The following is an 18190-nucleotide window of genomic DNA, read 5'->3' as shown; positions in this document are numbered from 1 at the left end:
TGTGCCACTTCCTGGGAGGGAGGGAATAGCTTGGAAAACTCCGTAGAAACCCTTGGAGAGTTCTGGCTTGGTTTAGGCTGGGAGCGTGGATTTAAGCATGGGGATTTACTACCACTTACACCTCTGGTGAGCAATTATATGCAAGTAATTACCTCTTTTCCCTTGATTGTACTTTTTAAGTTGTGTTATACAGGAGGTCATATTAGTTAATCATTATGGTCTCTTTTTGGCTCTAAAATCTGAATTTCTCTTCCATTGAAATACAGTATATTGTATTTCATTGGTGCGTTGCCCATTTTTCCTTACAAAAGCTCCATGATAATCTTCTCTGTTAAGAAATTTTGAAACCAGTCACAAGCATGAATGATAATTTTTTACTTTTAAAATAGTTTTCCCCTTCAGTCTTAGAAGGTCTATCTTGATGCTACAATAGTTAATACTTATCAAGTATGATTTTCTGGAGGGGAGAGAAATGGTTAGGTGGTGTCTGTATCTGCCAGAATTTTAAGAAAGCATGGAGGTAAATGTTATCAGATAGACTAAGTATTTCTTTGCACATTTTCTTCCCACCTTTAAGTGGACTTTTATAATACAACTGTTTTACTTTCATCCCTTCCCCTCTCTAAAAACTGTGCCTAACATCTGTCACTTTAAGGTAAGTTTTTTGTTTTTTAAAGAAAGGTAAAAGGCATTAGTTGTTTCTCTGTCATTTTTTCCTTAACTTTGCTTATTCAAATATTCTTTTTAATTTAAAATTTCTTATCACCTTTTCTGTCTGTATATTTGTTCTGGAGTTTCGAGGTTGTATTTACACTTTCCACAGTTTCTTTCTTTTTCTGTACTTTTTTTTCCCCATTGATTTAAAATCCCAGTTCTTGTATTTAGCCCTTTACCTATAGCTCAGCATATTTCAGTGTTGCCAGCCTTCATATACAGTGGTTTCTTATGGGATTTTCTCTTGTGCTTTGTCAAGTATTTTATTTGGCTTTGAGGAATTTTACAGTTTGAATCAAGAATAGGGTGTGCACTTGTATGCTCATGTACTTTTTGTTATGAGTCAGTTTGTGCAAAATGTTTAAATGGATGTTCTTTCACATTTATTTTTTTGTTCTGGGGTGCCCCTTTCAGCACTTCAGATAAGGTTGAGCCGAGCTTTTTGTTTGGAGTCAATTTTTCAAAGTGCTGTAGACACATTCTCAGATTGGCCTGAAAGTTGCTGTGCCAGTTGAAGTCCTGGGATAGAGTTAGTGTTACAAATTTGGAGTCAGTTAGTCAAGGGGTTCCCAAGATACAGCGCCCCCCCTCCCCTCCCTCGGCTTATTTTTAAACTGTGCTGGTTCTTATAACACTTTATTGCCCATAGATGATGGGGATGGGCGTGCGGTTGGAACTATAGGCAGGAGCTAAATAAAATATGTATTGCTGTCTGCCCCGAGCTCAACTAGTGACTGACATTCCAAATAATTGATATGTTGGTATATACAACATAGTTATTATTTTCTCTGAAAACCAAGCGGAACTTCTGTTGCTAGAAGCAAAAAGTTAGGGCTAGTCTATACTACCGCGCTCCATCAGTGCAGCTGCACCGCTGTAGCACGTCTGGTGAAAATGCGCTATGCTGACGCTCTCCCATTGGCATAATTACTCCACTCCAATGAGAGGTGGAAGCTATGTCGACAGGAAAGCATCTCCCGCCAACATAGCACGATGTGGACGGCGCTTTAAGTCTGTGTAGCTTGCATCGCTCAGGGGATGACTTTTTCACACCCCTGAGCAACATAAGTGGCAATGTAGACAAGCCCACTGTGAACAAAATATTTGATATACTGATATGGAGTGGGAACGTACAGTCATACCTTATCTGTGTATTTTATCAGAGGAATTGTTTTCTGCAACTTGGCCGATTGCCAGGAGTATTTTGCTTCCCCTTCCTAATCTGTTAAGCACTTTCTGCATAAGGGTTAGCATAAAGTGATCCAGGCTATTTGTGAGGTCCAGAGGGGTTTCAGTGTAGCTCTGCCAGCATTGTTTGCACTATAGAGCTGATGAATAACGTGGTCTTGGCACTACTGTGAGATTCTTTACTGTGCACGCACACACCCTAGATAGTGTTCATTCTAAGCAGAAAATCATGGGCAAGGGGGAATGCAGCATGCTAACAATCCAAAGCGTAATTAAATGAACTGGTGCTCAGAGCTGCTTTATTTACTTTGTATCTCTTGCCAGCTCCGTGTGCAGGCAGCTGAGGAAGCAATATTCAGCATAGATAAGTCCATAGATGCTAAAGTGGGTATTTAGCATGCTTTGGCAGCCCTGGAGGCAGAATCAGAACTGTAACTGACAGCAGGGGGAAAATTCGATTCTTGAAGAGCCTGCCTTTTTTCCCCGTCTCCATAATTGCAAGCAGTTATCCATACTTACTGCTGCAGAACTTCACGATAAACTGTTAAATAAAAAAACCTTCGGTAAAATTCTGATCTGGCCAAGTTGGTAGGGACACCAGGTTGCCGCTCTGGACCTTGTTCTCTCCCCCCGACCCCCTCTCCCCCACCCCACACCTTGGCTCGGAGGTGCGGCAGCTGTGTCTACCCCAGCTACTACTTTCCTCTTCCAGGACTCGTATTGCTGCTGATGTAGTGACGCCCCTGGCTAAGTTGTCTGTGAAGATTTAAACTGGGATCTCTGGCCATAAGAGTGTGGGTCTTTACTGCCTGAGCAAAAGGACCATATCTCTTGGCTTGGAGGTAGTAGTAGCCTCAAATCTCTACAGCTGGTCCAACCAATCGGGACACAGAGCTACACTGTGTTAGTGTATGGTACAGACTCCTTCAAATGTGCACAGCAGTTCAAATCCCCGTACAGGCATCCACTTGTAATGATAATGCTGGTTGGATTGGCTTTATGGATTGAATCCAAGACCTCAATCTAAAAGCATGTCCTTGTGCTAAAGGAAACCAGAAATTAGCAGACTCACAAGTTCTTTATATGGTACAGCCTCTAGATGGGACAAAGAGCCATATTTATTGTGAGTTATGCTGACAGGGCCGACAGGCTGGTAGATTGGAAGTTTTGGCTATTCTGCACACAGGGAGAAACCACATCTGTATGGCTTCAGAAGGAAGCTGTAGTGTGCCTAACTTGGGGAAAGGAAAATCATACATCTCAAAACTCTGCATTTAACTACAAAGAGATTTTAAGTGAGTACAAGTATAAGGCATTACAGGCAGAAATGGTTAAAAGAAAAATAAAGATAAAACACTTTCTAAACTTAACAAACTAGACCTGTTTCAAGATACAGTTGTTACCACCTGCTTCCAGCAACAGGACTGACCAAATTTCAGTCAGGGTCTGCTCTCAAAGTTCATAGGCTGTTTCTTTTGTTTTCTTAAATGGAAAAGAGAGAGATAGATAGGGAGAGAGAACTTGCGTTTTTGTCCCTCACTTTTGTAGTTCAGTCACCCTTTGAAATTGCATTTTTCTGAAGGTTACCCAGCGATAAATTTCATTCCCACTGTGAGCATGGAGACAGTCATTGTGAAAGAGGTTTCATGCTGTGCTTTGGTAAAATGCAGATTTGCCTTGTCTCTCTCTCTCTTGCTGTCTCAAGGACCTTGTTTACTACTTATATGTCAATTGATGTAAATCCACATTCCTTTAAGAGCTGCTTGACCTGTCCTGCCTAATAGGGGGCTACATGGGTTTGACTATGTGCTACCAACATCATTCAGGAGGAATTCATAACTTTACATATAAGGTTGCTACACACATTTCATCATGATATTATTGACCAGCGAGTTTAGCTTTCAAATGATACTTCGCAAGGCATATGTTGTACAAAGATGATTACAATCGTGTATAGGGTATGAATACAGTGGTACATTTGATCACAGTAATTTTCTGCCAATTTTCCACCAGCTCCCTGCACAATGAGCAGAGCACTTGGTGGTATTTCCAATAAACTAACATTTTAAAGGAAGAACAGATAACTGTTTCTGTTATAGTATTATGATGGCATTTAAAACAAATGTTCAGATTGACAACTCTTGTGAAGAATATTTATGCAGAATATATTGTTGAAAAATCTCAGCTAGCATCAAATGTCAAATATTGCATAAAGTGAGTTTTTAAATTTTGGGTGTAGCTAATTTAATGAAAGGAAATATTTGTACAAAAGGTCTGTTGTTTTTATTTATTTTATTAAAGCTATTTCTATAACAATCACCATAGTATCTGAAGAGTTGTTACCAAAGTTTGTCTGTGTCTCTAATAACATTGTTTTAAATTTGATCATGATTGTGATAAAAGTGGGCTCTGTACCTATGTAGGTTACTCTGTTCTTCCACTGACAGGCTGCTGGGTGGGTGGATGGGAGAGGTTCTGGTTTTGAGGTTGATAAAGAAATTTTACCCTGAGTCTCTTAAAAGTCTATTGCAAGATTTTAGGTGGCAAAATTGCAGTGGCTTTGCTGTGGCCATCAATCTTTTTAACTTTCTATGGTGAAAACACCAAACAGATTTCCAGTATGCTAGTAAAATACGACGAGTATGTTTTTTGGCATAACAAAGTGGCACTACTACTTTCTGTTTTACATAAACTAATAAAAGCATAATTGCCTTTCTTTAATTATTACCATTAATGCTTAGTTTAATGGTAACCCTTAATAGTTTACTACTACTTATTAAAAATCATTCATGATTTTTTTCAGCTGTTTAAGGATTAACTGTAAATGAAAGAAATGACTGTGCTTTAAGATGGAACCAATGAACACCCTGCTAAAACCCCCTCCTCGAAGGTTCCTTGGTGTCAGATGCTGATTGGGAGTGCATCAGGCAGGCCCAGGCTGGGGGTTTCAGAGCTAGGAAGCTGCACAGCCAGCTGCAGTCATTGGTGCCAGAACACAACACGTGACCATAAATAAGAATTAGCTTAACCTTATCAATCCTTTAAAATCTTGAGTCAGCATACAGTAGTTAGAGTGAGTCACAAGGTTGTGTGCTATGGCTGGGGCGGGGACAAAAATTGGTAAGTGGCTTTTGATAGCTTACCATAAAATTACTTTTTGAAAAGCTTACCATAAAAGCGTTTCAATATAAAAAGTGTCTGCGATCATGGCTGTAGTATATAAGCTTTGCAGAGATGTATAACAATTGTGATACTGGAAGAGAAATATTGAATTAAATACATCAGAGCAAACATAATTAAGTAGCAAATTTGTACAGTGAAATCTTTCTGAAAGCAGTTTTTTTTCCCCCTTTAGTTGACGCAGATGAGATTAAACGGCTAGGAAAGAGATTTAAGAAGCTTGATTTAGACAACTCTGGTTCTTTGAGTGTGGAAGAGTTCATGTCTTTGCCTGAGTTACAACAGAACCCATTAGTACAGCGAGTAATAGATATATTTGACACAGATGGGAATGGAGAAGTGGACTTCAAAGGTAAGATACAGTGCTCTGTAATACAGTGCTCTATAATACATGATGTTGGCATTTTCTTAGAAGATCTAACTCTTGGAAACTGTTAATTTCAGCTCTGATGTAAAAAAAAAATAGAATAAATTTTGTAAGAGCAAAATAAAGTGTGAAATCCACTTACAGGTTTAAGGGTGAAACACACTTATAAGATACTTTTATATATTAGAAATAGATACTAACAATTCCTGTGAATGTGTATATAAAATAGACTTAAATTTATTTATTCCCTAATGCATAACCCAATATAACAATTTCTGTTGGTTTAACTATTTTGTTTAATAATCTTTCTTACTATTCATATTCTTAACTTCACTTTCATCCTTGATTTCCATTTTAGAGTATATTAATGAAACAATATTAATCTAGGCATTCTAAAAACTATTTTCCTCATTAACCTGAAAAAGACCTGATGGGTGGGAGAGAATTACAAATGTGTGGGTTCAGTTTTACTTAACTAAACTTTTAAGAGACACATGGAACTAGCTGTAGCAATCTCGGAACTATTAGCAAGAGTCATAGAAGATGGGTAAGATCCCAGAGGACTGGAGAGGGGCAAACAAAGAGGACTCGAGCAATTATAGACCAGCAAACGAGGGAAATAGTCTTGATGAAATTACTATAAGGTGATTGCAGAGCTGGTTGAAAAAACATACTCAACAAGTAGTTATCAATGGTTTGCTGTCAAAGTAGGAGGGAGTATCTGGTGGGATTTCTGAAGGGGGTCAGTCCAGGATTTGGAACTATTCCATATTTTCATTAATAACTTGGATAATGGAGTGGAGAGTATGCTTATAAGCCTTTCAGATTACACCAACCGGGAGGGGTTGCAATACTTTTGGAGGACTGTATTGGAATTCAAAAAGACCATGACAAGTTGGAGAATTGGTCTGAATTCAACAAGATAAAATTCAATAAAGATCAAGTGCAAAGTACTTCACTTAGGAAGCAAAAATCAAATGCACATGTACAAAATGGGAAATAACTGGGTAGGTGGTAGTACTGCTGAAAAGGAACTGGGCATTATAGTGCATCACAAATTGAAAGGTAGTCATCAAGGTGATGCTGTTGCAAAAAAGGCTAATAGCATTCCAGGGTGTGTTAACAGGAGTGTTGTATGTAAGACATGGCAGGTAATTGTCTCAGTCTATTCAGCACTGGTGAGGCCTCAGCTGGAGTGCTGTGTCCAGTTCTGGGCTTCACACTTTAGGAAGAATGTGGGCAAATTGGAGAGAGTCCAGAGGAGAGCATCAAAAATGAAGAAAGGCTTAGAAAACCTGACCTATGAGGAAAGGTTACAAAACTGGGGAAATTGAGTCTTGAGAAAAGAAGACTGAGGGGCGACCTGATAAGTCTTCAGATACGTTAAGGGCTGTTATAAAGAGGACTGCGATCAATTGCTCTCCATGTCCACTGAAGGTAGGACAAGAAGTCATGGGCTAAAATCTGTGGCAAGGGAGATTTAGGTTAGATATTAGAAAAAACTTTCTAACTGTAAGGGTAGTTAAGTTCTGGAATAGGCTTCTAAGAAGTTGTGGAATCCCCATCATTGGAGGTTTTTAAGAACATGTTGGATAAACACCTGTCATGCATGATTGAGGTCCCGCCTCAGTGCAGGTGGCTGGACTTGATGACTTCTCATGGTCCCTTCCAGCCCTACATTAATTTCTGTGATTCTATAAATATTTGGATCTAAATAGTTCATTTTTAATGAGAAATAAGTTCCAATTTTGTATAGCCTCTTAATAGGATTTTTTTCTTGGAATAGTTCTTCAAGATTAAGGTATTACATAATTACTAAGATTAAGACTCTGTCACGGGTATTTTTAGTAAAAGTCAGGGACAGGTTGTGGGCAATAAACAAAAATTCATGGAAGCCGCAACCTGTCCCTGACTTTTACTAAAAATACCCTTTGGAGGGGACAAACAGCGCTGCTGGGGCTTGCAGCTGCTCCAGCCCCGCCGCTGTTCCAGCCCCCAGGGGACTGACCTTGACCTGGACCAGGACCAGGATCAGGACCATCACTCCGGCAGGCCTGGGACCACTGGCAAGCTGTTCCAGGGGCCCCTGCTCTGGGGCTGGATGCTGCTCCGGCAGCCCTGGGCTGATGTCCCAGCCAGCTGCTTCAGTCCTGTCCCAGAAGAAGTCACGAAAGTTCCATAAAATAATGGAATGCGTGATCTTCGTGACAGAATCGTATCTTGTGTGTACATTACATCAGTACTAGACCAGGTTTCTTAGACTGGTGTGGGAATCTTTCCAGGATAATTTGCAACACTTTTGGGTTCCATACAACATTCTCTTCTGTGACTAAAATACCTTGTATGTGATATTTTTCTATGACAGTTAGTTTAGATTGAAAATTGTTTTTCTCTGTAAATTACAGAAATTATAGAAGTATTGTATTTCTATTTAATAGTCTTTTTTACCTGTAGTTTGCCACTTTTTCAAACAAAAAAGAGAGAATGCTGATATGACAAAGCAAAATAAGTCTCAATTGAATTCTAAAGTAAGTGTTAGAGAGCTACATTATTTAAAATGTTGCTCATTTAGAGGATCAGGGGCTGAGTTATTTCAATGCCAAATTATCAAATTTAATATTTCTTTAATTTAGGGTCCAATCCTCAGAGTGGCAAGTTTTCTTTAACTCCCATTGAAATTAATGTAGGATTTTTTTCAGGATTAGACTAAAAAGTCTTTCTAATTTTTCCTGTCTGATTAGAATTTACCAAATTTCAATTATATAGATATTTTGATCAATAAAATTTGAAGAAAACAGTAATCATGAAGTACATTCAAGCTGTTATAGCACAACAGCAAAAAACAAAACCCAACTAAATTGGAATGTTTGAATTTTAAGACTATTTTCCTCAACAGTGTCATCCTCTAAAACTATATAAACATTGCACATAATAATTGTCAAAATACACTTGTTAAAGCGAGGGTACTATATTGTTCATGAGATTATGAACTCAAATAATGTGATTACGAAAAGCTGTAACAGACGATTTAGCACTAGTCTGATCTTTGTATCGTAAAATGATGCAGTCATAATGTGTTTTGTGGCAGTGAATCTACTGTTGCCATCTGGCCATGTTTGGTGACTTATGTAAATGAATGGTAGTCTCAATCCAGTTTTTGCTGAACAGGTGGCCACTTCACAAAAAATATCATTGCTGGCACACGTGTGTAGACAGTGCAGGGAAGTGTGGGGAAACTTGCATTGCTTCTCCTGTTTTCTACCTACTTTTTTTTGTAGAGAAACTCATTTTCTGATATCCATCTAACATCTTTCTCAAACACAGGAAAAAAGTCACTTAAATCACATTAGTACAGCTGTATTAGATCTTCTGTTCACTCTACCTATACATTTACAAAAATATTTTATTAAACCAGTTTGGTGATTTTATTGTTAAAATGAAAACTGTTGGGGATTTTTGCCAACAAATGGTAGTCAGTATTTCCATTCTAATGGTAGCCTTTGTACTTTTTTCTTTACTGTATTTTAACTACAAAATTCTTATTAGGTCAGCATCTTACCTTCCAGGACTTCAGAAAGTCCTGCTCTGGAGTCTGATCCTATGTACCTTATATCAGTAGTTCTTTTGATTCTTTGCTGTTACACATGTGAGTAAAGGCTGCAAGATCTGGCTCTGGGAATTGCATGGTTTTGGAGTTTGTTATAGTTTGAGTGTCATTTTGTTAATATTCACATTTATTTATAACACCCTTCTAAAAATACTATTTGTGCCTGTTTTATTAAAAATATGGTCACGTTAATGTAATCCAAGATGAAATTTAGGGCTTGATTTGAGATGAACTGAACACACCACAACTCCAATTGAAGTCAATACAGTAGGCGTTTCAAGTCCTTATTTATATAAATTGTATTTCTTTGAAAGTCCAAGCTTTTGATTATTTTAAGTAAATTTTGATATATATTAGTACATTGGGCATGGTGTTTGGTTTGAGATGCTTCCTGCTGAAAGGAGCTAGAAATGCCTTCATAAGGATGTGGCGACACTATTCCTCCTTGAGGTAAGCTGTGTTCTAAGGACATTCCCAATAATACAGACTTTTTAAAAAAAAATCTTTTTTTTTTTTTTTTTTTTAATTTCTGAATATTCTGGTTTCTGTTTGCAATAAACAGGGCTTTGAAAATATATATACACTACTGATTTGTAAATGCTTTTCCTGCCCTGTATTCTTCAGAATTTATAGAAGGAGTCTCCCAGTTCAGTGTCAAAGGGGATAAGGAACAGAAGTTGAGGTGTAAGTACTTTGATTTTTATGACCGCTTTTCTGATATTTTTCAAATGTAGTTTGCTTTTAACAAAACATTTTTCCTCCTGGGGTGCATGTTCTCTGACAGAAATCTACATCAGGCAGGACAGGTGGAGACTATCTTGAAGGAGTTGGGACTCCGTACCTCTTGAGGAGGTCACTGGCACCTTCACAAAAAGGCCTGAGCATGCTGCCTCTGCAGCATTGTTGCATTCCCTACTGAATGAGCAAAACGAAGTCCACATCCTTTTTAGATTAAAGGAATTATGAGCAATGCACATCATTATGCTTTTGACAGTATGGAAATCATTTGATTTTTGTTTATACAATAAAACAAAGAAATACTAAACTGTTCCTGCAAAATTTTGACAATGTATCTTTCAGAAGCATAATATGGTCAAGCCTTTGCTTTTTCTTTTAATCCTTATTGCAATAATTAAAGATATAATATGGATGTAGGAAGGAAAGTTGTTACCACGAAATATTAAAAAACAACACTCCACCACCCCAGATTTAGACCATGTCCAAATGGCTTGCTGTAAACTGACCAATTGGGGTGTTGATTAGCCATGCCACAGAAGGCCATGGTTATGTCTCTAATGTGAGTGGCCCAGCTTATGATGCACTTCTTGTTTGCTGAATTCTTTTGTTGTTTGCTTAATGTTGTCAGTGTTAATGGAATACTTTTACACTCAGGGCTTGTCTACACTTCAAACATTACAGCGCCGCTGTAGGACTTCAGTGTAGACACTACCTATCCTGACAGGAGGGATGCTCCCGTCGGCTTAGGTAATCCACCTCCCTGAGACACGATAGCTAGGTCGACAGGCGAATTCTTCTGTTGACCTAGCACTGTCTACATGGGGATTTAGGTTGGCTTAGCCACACCGGTCAGAAGAGTGACTTTTTCACACCCCTGACCAATGTAGTTAAACCAACCTAATTTTTTAGTATAGACCAGGCCTGAGTGTTAAAAATCTCTCATACTAAAGGGTTAAATAAATTATAGTAGAATTGTTCACTGTTCTGTGTCTGATATAGTAGGATCCTTGTCTGCCAGGATTTATAAATTCATGATTAAAAATCAATGTGACTACAGAAAACAATGCAAAACCTTTTTTCTCAGTTGTACATATAAAATACATAATTATTTGTATCTGCCTTCTGAGAAGTGTTCAGTCTAGTGGAAATTTTTGTTGGCAGGTCATATTTACTATTTGAATGTTTCTTTAACTTGTTTTCTGCAGTTGCTTTCCGGATTTATGATATGGACAAAGATGGCTATATCTCCAATGGGGAGCTCTTCCAAGTGCTGAAGATGATGGTTGGGAACAATCTCAAAGACACTCAGTTACAACAAATTGTAGACAAAACCATAATTAATGCAGATAAGGATGGTGATGGAAGAATATCTTTTGAAGAGTTCTGTGCTGTAAGTATTCTCTAGGGAAAAATGTTGATATTTAGATTTACTAAAATTATATCTAAAATACAGTTTGACCTAAAGAGACTGGTTTTACCACAATTACAGTAACTCCTCACTTAACGTTGTAGTTATGTTCCTGAAAAATGCGACTGTAAGCGAAACGATGTTAAGCGAATCCAATTTCCCCATAAGAATTAATGTAAATGAGGGGGTTAGGTTCCAGGGAAATTTTTTTCACCAGACAAGACTCACACACACACACACACACACACACACACTATAAGTTTTAAACAAACAATTTAATACTGGTACACAGTGATGATAATTGTGACGCTTGGTTGAGGTGGTCGAGTCAGAGGGTGGGATATTTCCCAGGGAATGCCTTACTGCTAAATGATGAACTAGCAATTGGCTGAGCCCTCAAGGGTTAACTTTCACACTCTACAAGGCAGCAGGAATGGAGGGAGGGCAGACAGAGACGCACACCGTGTGTGTGTGTGTGTGTGTGTGTGTGTGTGAGCGAGAGAGAGGCGCATTTCCCCTTTAAGTACGCTGACCGTACTCTTAAGTACACTGCCTTGTTAATTAGATCAGCTTGCTGAGACCGCAGCTGCTGCCAGCAAGCGCCCGCCGTCCTGAGCCCTGTCATGTCCCCCCTGCTCTATGGAAGATGGGGTAAGCGGGGTGCAGGGAGGAGGGGGACACCCTGACATGAGCCCCCCGCACAGCAAGCAGGAGGCTCCCGGGAGCAGCTCCAAGGCAGAGGGCAGGAGCAGCACATGGTAGTGGGGGGAGGGACAGCTGAACTGTGGGCAATTGGTAGCCTGCTGGGCAGCTGCTGCACAGGGAACTTAGGGGAGCGGGGAGCTGATGAGGGGGCTGCCGGTCCACGCTGGTTCCAAGCCCCCACCAGCTAGTTGCAACGGGCTGCTCTTCCTGCAAGCAGTGGACAAAGCAGGCGGCTGCCAAACGATGTTAGAAGGGAGCATTGCACAACTTTAAACGAACATGTTCCCTAATTGATCAGCAACGTAACAATGTTAACCAGGACAACTTCAAGTGAAGAGTTACTGTATATTTAAAATATGACTATTGCTCATGTCTTACAGTAAGTAAAATTAATCATAAAATAGCTGACTGCATTATTCAGGATTCAGATGTTTCAATTTGACTAAGACCTGTCTATAGAAAAAATTATCAAAATATTGTGCTGCAAATACAGTGGATTAAGTTTTGCATCCTTTTTGTTGAGATGTATAAAAAACTATTGAAAACTACCCATGCCTGGGAATTGCTGTATGGCAAAAGTGAACTTCTAGATCAGCGGTTCTCAAACTGTGGGTCATGACCCCGTTTTAATGGGATCGCCAGGGCTGGCTTAGACTTGCTGGGGCACAGGCTGAAGCCCAAGCTCCACCGCACAGGGCCAAACCCCGAGGGCTTCAGCCCTGGGTGGCAGGGCTCAGGTTACAGCCCACTTGCCTGGGGCTGAAGTCCTTGGGCTTCAGTCCCTCTCCCCCACTTGGAGTGCTGGGGCTCGGGCTTTGCCCCCTCCACTCCCTAGGGCAGCGGGGCTTGGGCAGCCTCAGGCTTCTGTCCCCCGTCCTGGGGTCAATGTAACAATTTTTGTTTGTCAGAAGCAGGTTGTGGTGCAATGAGGTTTGAGAACTCGTGTTCTAGATTGAGGAACCAGAAACAGGTGCCTTGGATTCCAGGCTTTCAAATGGTAGAAAATAGTGGCTCCTAAACCATGTTTGTAGACCATTAATGGTCCATGGAAATTGACTGTCCTTGTTTCCAGCAGCAAAATTCATTAAAAGTAGATTTAAAATACCCAATACTTTTCTATAATTGCTTTTTCATCTTAAAAGTTATTATAGTAGTCACAGGGACAGTCCATGATCATGGATGGGAGGGGAGGTGCTGTTTACAAAAATGAATAAATGGAAAAGGTGCTCTGAAAGAGACTCTCAAAGATGTCATAGAGTTTAAGGCCAGAAGGGACTACCAGATGATCTAGTCTGACCTTCTGTATATCCCAGGCCACCACTCACAGACTAAACACAACAGCCAAAATGAGATCAAAGTAATACATCCCACAGGAGACTAGAGTATTATGTGCCACAGGCAGAGAAGAGGAGGGACCAAGATGCAACAGTGCTTGAGGCCCCTGCAATGGCAGGGAAATGATCAAGGGAGATATATCCAGATAATCCTGGCAAGTGCCACAACCATATCCTGCAAAGGTGAAAAACCCATAAGGTCACTGCCAATGTGACGCGGAGTGAAATTTCTTCTCATCCCCTCAGTTAGACTCTGAGCATGTGAACAAGAATCAGCCAGCCAAGCACCTGATAGAGAGAGAGAGAGAATGCTTTTGCTAAAAATGTCGCAATTGAAGGGGTGGATGGAAATAATCATCAGAATAACTTGATTTTGTGGGATAGATACTTCATGTCCTGCAAGAGCTGGCGGTGCTATCTGTTTACTTGGTTGGACCAATATGAACGCATTCAGGACCAATAAACTATTCTAAGCACTGGTCCTAAAAAGTGATCAACAAAAATAATTAATTGAAGTCAGAATTTTAAAATTTATTTAATATAAAGCTGCAGTGCATTTGAATTATCGTGTGTCTGATAATCATCCCTTTGTAATTGGGGATTTTTATGCATATAACATGCTCACCCGTGAGACTGAATTAACATGAGAATGTATATTTTTCTTTTTAAAAGGAAAGTAGTAAATGATACACTGAAATACAAGTGCTTTTTACAAAAACGTGCTGAGGAAAAAATCAAATGATCACACATGACAGTAAATATGTATGTGTATTTTGATTTTATTATATTTAAATTGATGAGTATGGAGACATGTAAATCTGGATGGCTTGATGTACAATGAAAACAGTATTGCGTACATGTATGCTCTTTGTATGAGGTTATAGCTTCAGTTCAATAGAAATCATTCATTCTTCATTAAGTGTGGTGTATGAGTTGAGTCCAGATTTTGAAAAACTTTTCTCTTATAGTACTTGGAAACTTTCTTAAAGGATTAAAATCTCCATTTTTCATGCTCCTTTAATTAAGAAATGGCCACATGGAATTTTACCAAACTTAAAATATAAAATTTTTGTATTCTGGACTAAGACCAGCATTAGAAATACAATAAGGAGTAAATTTTCTGGTAATTTATATGCATTAGTGAACAAGAGCTTAGAATGAATTCCCTTCTCAAGCATGACAACAGCAGTGCTGCCAATACATATTTAAATAGGTGATGTCTTTGTTGTTCCCTAACCTTTTTCACACTTTTATTGTCTTGTTCTCTACTCCTCCATTGTATATACATTGTCCTCAGCATTTCTTTTACAGTTTTTCTGCCCATTTCCCCTCTGCTGTTTGTTCTCTCTCTCCTTTCTTCAGTTTCCAATATGTGTGGGTTTCTTCCATGTTTGTTTGTTCTGGTTTTGTTCTGCTCCATACCTCACCCATTCCTTTCATTCCACCTCTCTCCATCTCTGCCTCCCCTCATGCCGTTGTTCTTTGATTTCCCCTCACTGATTTTTCTCTCACGTTTTGTTGATTTTGATGCGTCCTTTACCTCCACAATCATTTTTCTTTGAATTTCTTTCTCTTGTTTCGGCTACACACCTTTCCCCACTTTTCGTTTGCACACCCATTCCTCCCCTGCCTCCTTGTTTTTGCATCTTCCCTTAGTTTTCTGAACATGTGTATCCTGCTTTTTTTGGAAGCTCCCAAATACTTTTTGGCTGCTCCTCATATTTTTTATGCAAGCCCCTTCTTTTACCAAGGATGCCAGTGGGCTTCCCTGAGCTCCTGGTTCCTCCTGTTGACTTCCAGAGGTTTAATTTTCAGTGATAGTTTTCCTATTCAAGGAGGCTTGTGTGTATGAAAATCATAGCTGACAAATAAATTCAGAGGTCAGTATAAGTGGATCTAAGAGAGAATAAGCTGGTATGATTTATTCATTCTTCTGGCTCCCTCAGTATGCGAGTTGCACTAACATAGATTCTGTTACACGTAACCTACTTGCCATGACTTACACCCCCTTATATGTTTCTTGTGAATTTGGCCTATTCAGTCTATGGAGTGTAAGCTAGTGTGGAAAGGCCAGAAAAGAGGGGCGCAGCAGAAAAAGCAACTGACTGGAGGTAGCAAGTTGTTAAGAGGATGCAAGTAGAAGTATGTTTATGTGGTGTGCTGTTTAATATAATGTTACTAATTCTCAGTTCTCTTAACTTTAAATGTTTTTCATTGCCATTTCAGGTTGTAGGGGGCCTAGATATCCACAAAAAGATGGTGGTAGATGTGTGACTCTTTTTAGGGCACCACCCAACACTTTTGCTTTCTTCTCCATCTCTGAAGATCTGCTCAAGACGTCCAGCAACGCTCTCTGTGTATTTAAATGGAAGTATTTTTCTCTGTGAAGCCACATTTTCCAACATGAGCCTCATGAAGCCAACTAAGTGTTATTGAACTTTATTCTCTCAATAACTCAGTGTAGCACTTTAAAGTCTGAAGGACAGCAAGATGGAAAGAGCATATCAGTGTGGTGGAGAAAGGGAAGGGGTTGGCTTTTTAATTTATTTTTCTTCATCTTTTATAACAAGGAAATATCTATCTATATATATATATGTGTGTCTATTTATATATAGATATATATGTAGCTTTCTATATGTAGTAGTTAGATGGGCTTTAATTTAATATACTTGATTCAGAAACAAAACTAGAGTACAAAGTGCCAAGCAGAACATTAACAGTTCAATATATGGATATACATCCTTACTTTTATTTCACACAGTTTTATATTATATATATATATAATAGAAGAATGTAAAAATTTAACAGGGTGTTAGGTCAACTGTTTTCCTTTTCCTGTGACTGTTCAGATGTTTCTATATGTTGACTGGCTGACAAAGCATTGCTTCCTGTTAATTAACCTTAATTACATTTTTGTAACACAGGAGACTGTTTATTTATACCTGTTAATATATTACCAGGGACTGTCTCTCTTCGCTAAATAACTTGTAGTACAACTCTGCTTAATAGTATGAGAAAATATAGTTTAATGCTAATGCCAAGAACTAGTCCTTGTATGCGTATAGTAACTGCAGCATGCTTATATGGTCACTTCATTCTGTCACCTACTAACTGGGAGCAGTTGCATCTATTAAATAGCCCTAAGGATATATAAATCAGCTGTGAGATTCATTTCAGATACAACAGCTGAAGATGTTTGATGCATTCATGATTTCTCTTGCACTTAGCTTAATGAAATTTAGGATTGATATAATTGTGCAGGATTCCCATTTACTCATTTTATACATTACTTAGTGCGATTATAAAATGTTTCTTGCCACTAAATTTGTTTCAACCATAACAGTTTCCCCTCTGCATTTTAAAAAAGTACTACAGGTAGCATAAATAACTGGTAATATTTTATATATATCCCTATATCTATAGAGAGATATATGTATATAGGATTCATACGGGGGGAAATCTTGTTAACCTATGCCATAGAGAAGGAGGAAAACTTCACGTTATCTAAATTTATACCTCTTCCTCTTCTCCAGTCCTTCAATTGGAGAATTTTTTTTCTTTCCTAGATTTGTCCATATCATGATTTCTAATGGATGGTAACTTGATATATTTGTGTGATATAAAAGTAGCGAGCCATGTTTTACAACTTTATATCATCCCTTCCCTTTTCTGCAATGGTACTATTGGCTGGAAGAAAAACACATTTACTAGATTTTTAGGATAGTACATCTTTGCTGTATAGCAGTTTTTCTATTAAAAAATGTTTTATAATCAACAGTGGAAAGGACAGGTTGTATGAACCTACTTAAATGGAGCACCTGTCTGCCATAGCTGTTCCTTCAACTGAGTGCTGCACATCATGGGCTCTGTCTGTGAGAGAGAAATCCAGGTGCTTGGTGTCCTTGCATGACATGAAGTTTTGCATGTAGATCGAATTGAAATGTTCCTCTTGTTTACATAATTTGCATAATTTAAAAAGATAATGTTGCCAAACTTTGGTAAATGTTAATGTTCAAACCGAAAATCTCCACTACATGTAACTTTCTTCCTCTGGATCAGTCCGTGGCTTATAATCCCAGCCAGTGGTTGTATCTGTTCCATTGTCAACTGCCATGTGCTCTGCTTCAAGGGGGAACTAGTCTTTTGTGAATTTTTTGTACATAAGTATTTGTTACAAACATTTTAGCAAATGCTTTCTATTTCTCTTACTTGCTTGTGCATATCTTGGCTGGCGTTCTAGAAAATAGTGCTATTGTTATTTCCTTATCGGGGGGATAAGGGGTTTTTTTAGTTTGTGTGGGGAAAATGGTTTATGTTGAATGTTTAGTTTTTCCTCTGCATGCTACATCATATGTTGTGGGAACTATAGAACCTTCATACTATATGAATAAAAAAATAAAATATTTGAACCTTGCCATAGTGTTCTAAATGTTTTTGTTGAGCTTCATGTCAGGTGGCTTTACTTTACATTTTTAAAAATTAATGTCGCAGAACTAATTCCATAGTTGCTGTTATTCTAAAGAAATTGGTTACTAGCACTATAAAATTCCTATTGAAAGTGTTTTGAGTGTTAGATGCAAGCTGTTAGTGGGAACATTGCCAGTCTTCCATTTGCAGTGTTTCAAAGCCACCTGCTTTTTTTTACTGGGGCACATGACTTTATAAAGGTTATTTTTCTCCTATATGTTCATCTGCCAATCCAGAGGACATTAGGGAGACAAGGTGGGTGAGGTAATATCTTTTATTGGACCAACTTCTGTTGTAGAGAGAGAAGCTTTCGAGCCACACAGAACTCTGCCTCATAGGACCCACCTACTGTCATGGAGACAGCTCAACTAGCTCAAATGTTTTTTGGTGGTAAAAGGAAGCTCTAATTTAAATGCAAGGATGACAGGCATTTTGGAATGATCTTTGTCCTCAGAGGCAGGTGCACTATCCTCTGAAGAAAG

At 38.7% G+C, this 18190-nt stretch overlaps 1 protein-coding gene across 1 annotated transcript in view; it reads left to right on the top strand.

Moving 5' to 3' along the window:
• PPP3R1 (protein phosphatase 3 regulatory subunit B, alpha) overlaps positions 1-17655 on the top strand; it is an 84375-nt gene extending 66720 nt beyond the window's left edge. The window contains exons 3-6 of the mRNA XM_026653160.1: positions 5258-5434; positions 9681-9740; positions 11000-11184; positions 15468-17655. Coding sequence (XP_026508945.1) covers positions 5258-5434; positions 9681-9740; positions 11000-11184; positions 15468-15515 — 470 coding nt within the window. The 3' untranslated portion in view covers positions 15516-17655. The remainder of the gene's footprint in view (positions 1-5257; positions 5435-9680; positions 9741-10999; positions 11185-15467) is intronic.
• Positions 17656-18190: the final 535 nt, after the last annotated feature.

Source organism: Terrapene carolina, unplaced genomic scaffold (assembly GCF_002925995.2).
Source record: "Terrapene carolina triunguis isolate 2854851 unplaced genomic scaffold, T_m_triunguis-2.0 Scaffold132, whole genome shotgun sequence".
Lineage (NCBI taxonomy): Eukaryota > Metazoa > Chordata > Testudines > Emydidae > Terrapene > Terrapene triunguis.
This window is presented reverse-complemented; position numbering and strand designations above follow the sequence as displayed.